This window comes from Zerene cesonia, unplaced genomic scaffold, assembly GCF_012273895.1.
Source record: "Zerene cesonia ecotype Mississippi unplaced genomic scaffold, Zerene_cesonia_1.1 Zces_u001, whole genome shotgun sequence".
Taxonomy (NCBI): domain Eukaryota; kingdom Metazoa; phylum Arthropoda; class Insecta; order Lepidoptera; family Pieridae; genus Zerene; species Zerene cesonia.
The window spans coordinates 1,645,721-1,653,512 of NW_024045131.1; the positions used below are offsets into that span (position 1 = coordinate 1,645,721).

At 35.0% G+C, this 7,792-nt stretch overlaps 1 protein-coding gene across 1 annotated transcript in view; it reads left to right on the plus strand.

Moving 5' to 3' along the window:
- Window positions 1–3,557, plus strand: part of LOC119838072 (GTPase-activating protein CdGAPr) — a 34,471-nt gene extending 30,914 nt beyond the window's left edge. Inside the window, exons 24-25 of the mRNA XM_038363881.1 lie at window positions 4–1,186; window positions 2,269–3,557. Of these exons, the coding sequence (XP_038219809.1) occupies window positions 4–1,186; window positions 2,269–2,356 (1,271 nt within the window). The 3' untranslated portion in view covers window positions 2,357–3,557. The remainder of the gene's footprint in view (window positions 1–3; window positions 1,187–2,268) is intronic.
- Window positions 3,558–7,792: the final 4,235 nt, after the last annotated feature.

Here is a 7,792-nt window from a genome sequence, read left to right on the forward strand (position 1 = left end):
TAGGCAACGACACGCCGACGAACGAGAGGGATTCGGTGTACGAGGACGTGGACTTGGAGAAGAATCTGTCCATCGTCGAGGACGCGACCGTCCCGCTGACCGACGCCAGTCTGCCGACGCAGCAAGCGTGCCAGCCTGATTTCACCGAAGATCTGATAATACTAGAGACGCCGACGGAAACGAATCTCGATGACGACGTGGATGTGTACAGTCAAGTGAAGTTCTTTAAGAAGAGCATAGAGGAGGTCAACGCTATGATACTGGAGTCGCCCGAAAGGGACGACTATGAAAACGTCGCGTTCGAGCCGTGCCGCGACTACGCAAACGTCGACGTCGGCACGCTAGGGCTCTGCGACAGACTGGACGCGGGCGGTGCAAAGGAAATTGATTCCATCGAACACGAGAACGGCAACGTCGTAAAGCCCATTGTCGCGTCGAAGAATCTGAACGTGCGCGAGCTGGCGATACGCTTCGAGAGCCCCACCGAGCTGAAGGGACCTTTCACCTTCGAGAAGTTCAGAGGTGACGTCAAATACGCAAATATAGATGCGAGAGACGATGAAAAGAGACATGTGAAACCACCGCCACCTGTCTCGCCCAAAACGTACAAACTGTCGAAAAACTCGTGTAATGCGCGGTCGTTGGACGAAAACGCGTTCATAAAAGAGTTCGGCGCGGACAAGGACAGACGCAAGAGTCTCGACGTGAAAGACGCGAAGCGAACGGCCAAATTCCTACCGGACCTGAACCTGAACACCGAGATACCGGAACCGAAACTGGACAGCATCACACCGACGACGGAGAACAAGATATCGTTGGTGCAGCGGTTCGACGTGAAACCGGACATAAAGAGTTTGATCGGTTTCGATGCAGAGAAAAAGTTGAGCAGGGAGCGAATAGAGAAATACAAAGAGGAGAGGAGGAATTTCCTGCGCGAGAAGTACAGCTCGCAGTCGTTCAGAAGTAACCCGGAGCAGCTGACGCGGATCAAGTTGCGGAAAGAAGAGAATAGAGTTGAGAACGAGAGATTGAGCGAAGGCAAGTTCGAGAGGAGGAACACGGTTGATCTAGGTCAAAGGATGAGGTTTTCGCTGGCTAGGAGCGCTAACAACCTGGACACCATACCGTCCCCACTCAGCCCGGTCAAGGATTTCAACGGGGAGGCCAGCCGGAGCAGGGACGACAGGTATGTGCAATAGCTCGAACGATTTTAACGGTTTTAAAACGCGTTCGATTGGTCAATTATGATCTTGCCAAATGCTATCTTTATTGGCTGGGTGATGCACAATTTAGAATAGAGAAAATAAGGGGTGAATCGTGTTTTATTACCGTTAAAATTTGTTTTACAGTAATGAAAAGTAAGTGTAGTTAAGGTTTTATTTTGTACAGTTTCCCATCGCATTGGTTTCCATTTAACGGTTTTAAATCGCAGCGTAACTAATTGTCTGTAATTAAACCTAATTGGCTTTCATTTGTCGTTGATATAACAGTGATTTTTCTAAAATAGTTGATGAATTATTTTGAATTTTTCTTTTTTAAACAAAAAATTAAACTTGGGTTGCCATATTGTTCGATCCCCATATGGGCCATTGTTTTTGCCCTAATAACAAACAGACTTAGACATAGAATCGTTCCTATAAGGGATCTTAGATTGGTAAATGTGAATGACCTAATAATAATTTTAGCCTGTGAAATCTATTTATATAATAACTTGATTTAAAAATCTTTTTTTTTTTTTTTGATTGATTTATAATCTTCATCACAATATTTCATTCGTCAATCAATTCGTATTTGTTTATTCATTTCATAGTTTTTATAGTTACCTAAACATTTAGGTAGCCAGTGAAATGCTAGAATGTGTTTTTTCTAGAATGTTTTTTACTTTCTGCAATTCACGTATTTCTTATATCGTTAGAAATTATACAATGATAGAGACAAAAACTGGCATCCTCTATTAAATTATAAATCTACGTTTCATATTTTAATTTGAAATTATTTTCTTACCTCTGCTATGGTTTAGCCCTGGAAGCGTCACAGACAGACTGACGCATTCATAATATATGACTACATATACATACATATATATAAAACAAAGTAGCTTTTTCTGTCCCTATGTATGTTTAAATCTTTAAAACTACACAACGGATTTAGATGGATTTTTTTCAATAAATAGTGATTCAAGAGCGCGATTGACAACAGGAATAAAAGGGGAGGGGTTTGGGAAGGGAAGAAATCTGCAAAAAATATTATATTCGCGTTGTATTACAGGAAAGAAAAGTCGTCACCGTCGTACAACATACGAGACATGGCAGCGATATTCGAACAGAAGTCGCAGAGCAACAGCAACGCCGGTTGACGATAACGTAACGGCAACGATAACTGTAACGTAACGGAAACGGTGACGTTACCGTAGCAATATCGGTATACCGGATATACCGGTATCTAGTAACGGTGTAACGGTATTGTTGTGACCGGGTATATATATATATATAAATTGATTTATATTGATTGTTCAATACAAAATTTTTAAATTAACTCAAAAGATAAGAGCCAGTTTCACAACTATAAATCTATATTGTATGTGTCGTTTAGCTTATCTGTCATTTAAAATGGCAAATCTTGTGTGTAAAATGTGTGTCAAAAAGTATTAAATAAGTCTATCAGTGACTTTATCAGCTAGTCGTGTGAACTGGCCCTACAACCAGGTATATATATCTTTAATCATATTTTTAAAGCAACAATTATATGAAACACACTAACTGGTGTATCTAGTTACGTTCCCATACCGTTTCGTTATGGAAAAACCGGTATATCGTTATAACCGTTACACAAAGTGATATTATGTGCTTATGACGCAGCGACGGCACTTAAGAGTTAGATAAAATAAATGTATTAGGTATTTGCTTGGTGCGAGTATTATTTCGCTTGTTTCGATTTTTACCTTCTTCAAAAAATGAGAACGGCCTATGTGTATTTTGAATTTTGGTGTGATAAAACTATGGCAGTAGGTCTATTTGTTCGACTCTCCATAGCGGATCACCGTTTTACGTCCCACAGAGGGACATTGAAGTCACTTTACTAAAACCCCCGTATTCCAACTACCTTGTACCCCACAATGGGACAATTTTAGCGACCCATCAACGGACATAAATTTTATTGTAAATCTAACTAAAATACATACACTTTAATTACATCCCCCCCAACCCCCACTATGGGGCATTGCTAGTGTCCCACAACGGGTCACAAACTTCTCGAATGTTCCAAACGATATAATACTCGAAACAATACTTTTTATAATTCGTTTGCGAGTTGACATTGTTGTTTATTTATTTGTTTATTGTATTAATTTAGTGATAAATAAATTAATAATGTATAAAAATTGTTCGCACTGATGTATTTATTTAATCCTGGCTTTTTGTGTGAAGCCTTCTTGTTTAATTGAATGTTTTAAATTTTTTTATATAATGCGCCTATCACTTCATAGTATAAAACAAAGTAGTTTTTTTTTGTAATCCTAAAAACTTCAAAGTAAGGAAAGAATAGAAAGGTACAGTACATTTTTTCATAGGTGCATATTTTAGTGTTCAAACCTCTAAATTCTGAAATCTAGGTTTATTTTTGTCTTCACCGAAACGCCAGGCAGGGAGCACTATCATCACAATTAGTATTATTTTATTCTAAGTTAAATCTAAAATGTAAGTTTTTGTTGAATCTCTTGTAATTGCCTTCGAAATTAATATGCTTTTAATATAACGTCGGCGAAACGGCGATAACTTGAAGTTATAGCTTATAAAATAACTTAAAAAAATTTCGCTAATTGCCTAATTTCAATGTCAATATTTTTTAAAGTAAAAAACAGATTTAACACATCACAATTGCGATGATTTTTTATAATTTTCAAATATTTTTTTTTTCTTATCGCGTTGCCATATATAATATATATAACGAAATGCATTTATTACGGTATTTTTATATAACGTGTTGAAATAGGTTTAGTAGCCGGGTGTGACGTGTTTGAATGATTTTTTTGTCTGTTTGTATTAACACACTAAATGGAGGGACAATAATTGTGAAATAACTGTTTGGCAATATACTCGTAGATGTTTGTTTAAAAGCCATTAGGATGTTTTCATTATGACAATTATTAAGGATTATTATTTGACTTTAAGATGTAAATATCTATATTTAGTACTTTTTTATATATTGTTTAATACTACTACTGCATTCATCTGTTCGTTTCTTTGTGACGACATAAAAAACACAGAAAAATATCATTCAAACAAAACGTTTTTTTAGTATTTCATATTATCGAATAAAAAAGTAAAATCTTAAAATTTCGTAAAATAGCTGACAATAACTCGAATTGATTATATAACATTATATGCTATTACAATTTTAATATTTAGATCTCTACTCTCATATTACATTTGGATGGAGTGATTTTCATAAAACCCCAGCTGACGGGACACCGTAACCCTACACCTACACCCCAACCCTACACCTAATCCCTAACCCTACACCTACACTCTAACCCTACACCTACAGCCTAACCCTACTAACCCTGTGAGTTATGAAAATGAGTTGCGAATTTTTCAGACAAAAGTTCAAATTTCCAATCCTGCTGGTGTTATTATCAACCAGTAAGAAAGTAATTATATTTTAAGTAGCTCGAAAGCTACTCATAATTGTTGGGTGTTTTAGAAACCTAACTTTTTTGTGTCTTTGTTAAGCCACTGTGAAGGTTCTTATGGAGAGAAAACACGTGCCGCGTGTTTTATAAAATCACTCGTCATCCAATCGGACTGTGACTTTGCCAAATATAATATGATTAGCCATATTTTTAAAAATAATGAAGAATAATAATAATGTTCCCTGTTGATATATTTTGTAGGTGTGAAATTTGAGAGCATCCTGTATATAATCAAAATGTATCCACAAGGAGATCGACGAACCAAACGTAAGAACTAATGTATCCAATTTTGACAAATTTGTATGATATGTATTTTTTAAATAAATTTGTAATGCGTATGTACCGTGTTTGGGAAATGGCTGCTGTTCTAGTTTTTATCTTTTTTACTCTTTGGTTTAGTCGAATTAAAAAAATATATATTTTTTGTGATTATTGAAATCTCTAAAATAGTTTCTTTCGGAAATTGTGTACAATGCTCGCAACTTTAAAATATTTCTTTATTAAAAAAATACTTTTTTTTGTTAATGAATAGAAATACTTTTTACAATACCTATTAATCACACCACTATATGAAACGGCCTCGAGGCCTGAATGCCCTGAACCCTTATAGGAAGTCTGTGTCCTAGCAGTGGGAACATGTATGAGCTGATGATGATGAGATTTATCAATATCATAAAATATTTTAAAGTTGTGAGATATGAATTTTTGAGTTGAAAGAGTATATAATGTCTCGCTTTTTCGTTTTTCACAAACACGGTTCTGTTAAAGTAAGAAATAAAGAGCTTTAAGTCTCTACGGAGCGTCGCTATGGACATTGTATCTTCGAGGTAAACTACTGGCTTATAACGTAGCGTAGATCTGAATTCATTATACACAATAAAATTATTACAGATTTATGTGATTTTCATTTTATTTTCCTATGTCCGAAGTGTTTTTGTGTCGTCTACAGTCTACACTAATATAAAATTCAAGAGTTTGTTTGTGTGAGTAATCTCGGCACTACTGCACAAATCTCAAAATGATTCTTAAGATTTCAACGTTGATTACACAGATACGAAATCCTCAAGTGCTATATAATATACTAGCTGTTCGCCCCGGCTTCGCCCGTGGTACATATATAGTCTATGTTACTCGTGGATAATGTAGCTTTCGAATGGTGAAAGAATTTTTAAAATCGGTCCAGTAGTTTTTGAGCCTATTCATTACAACCAAACAAACAAAGTTTTCCTCTTTATAATATTAGTGTAGATATGTATCACAGGTGAAGCTAGCGCCGGGGCGGAACGCTAGTGCAAACAATCTTGTGCTAATGATATATAATTTAAAGTCTAGTTGATTTAATACAATGCATGCTTGACTCTATTTAGTTCCGGATTTTTAACAATACAGGGCTTTGATTTAGCCGTGACAGAATTTTCAATTAATTAAATCACTCATTTGTTATAAACCTACTATCCTACTAGCAATATTATAAATGCGAAAGTTTGTGAGGATGTGTGTGTGTTTATTGCTCTTTCACGCAAAAACTACTGAACCGATTGCAATGAAATTTGGCACTTAGATAGCAACTATTTATCCCGATATTTCTACGGGATACGGACTTACGCGAGTGTAACTGCGGGGCGCTGCTAGTATTCATATATAAACTCGATTTATTAAAAATATACTACCAAAAAGCTGCATCTTTCAGAGTAACATGTAGATACAATTTAGCAGGACATTTTACACGTATTAACATTTCTAGATTAGGCCTTAATTATCATTTAGACGCTCGTCCCGGCTTCGCCCGGTTATCAAAATTCCTGTTTTATCCCAAGTATTCATTTAATCGGGATAAAAGTATCCTATCACCCAAGTCAGCTCATACCCACACTCTGTATACAAAATTTCATTAAAATCCGTTCAGTAATTTCAGCGTGATTGACGGACAAACAAATTTTCACATTTATAATATTGGTGTGATGTATCACTTATATTAAAGTATGTGTATCTGTCACATTACTACTCTTAAATAGATGATCAAAATAAAAGACAGCTCTTTACAAAAATTCATATATTTACAGACTAGTAAAATCATATATTACTCATAATACCGATTCAATATAAGCACAATATAATAATTACATCTGACTGATATAATAATAAGACACTTCATTAATTACTAACTATTATATACTTCTCTAATACATAAGTAACCATTATACGAGATCTTGTAATTATATATAACAAATTATACAAACATAAATACTAAATAGCAATATAAAATAATTTTGATCGTTTAAAAAATAATTTCTTTCACTAAATCTATTTTAAATTACAATTGAGAGAGACAAAGTTCATCTTTGGTATGGTAAATGAATATTTTTTTATTAAGTAGGGTGAGCGAAGCCAGGTCTCTTCTATAGAAGATAAAACAAGAGAAATGAGATAATAAGAGAAGTTATAACACAATCTATATCGTACACTTCACAGATAGTCTATGACTCATGCCTAGATTTATCATCAATCATAAAAATATAATTTTATCCACATTAAAATAAATGGAAAATTTGCAGAATCAAATTGTTAACTTCGCGAATATTCCTGAAACATCACTCATTTTGCTAGTTATATTTTAAACTTTTTTTTTATTTAGTATTCGATAATTTCAACATAGTAAAATTGACCGTTAAAACATTGAATTTTTTATTGCATTTTTTTCTTTTTCTAAACATTTGTAGAAATGAGTTGGTACTTTTAAATGTGTTAGGCTTAAAAATATATATATCAATTGAGCACAAATAAACAAACTACATTCCAATCAGTTTTAAAAGAACATTTTTTTGTAGTCCAACGTCTTAGACAAGTCGATGTAGATAATTTTATTTATCCTATCTAACGATCGACGATTTAGACTCGACAAAAACGATTTAAAACCATCGAATTTCCCCCCCAAAAAAAATCGGACATTTCCCGCTTTAAACCCGGTAAAAACCGGTTTAAAACACGGCGATTTCGGCTCTCGGCACCGCGGCCAGGTTGTCGTCTATCGTCAAGTACATGTTGAAGGAGAAGAACATGGCGATGGAGGACATGAAGTGCCAGATGTCGTGCGAATCGTAC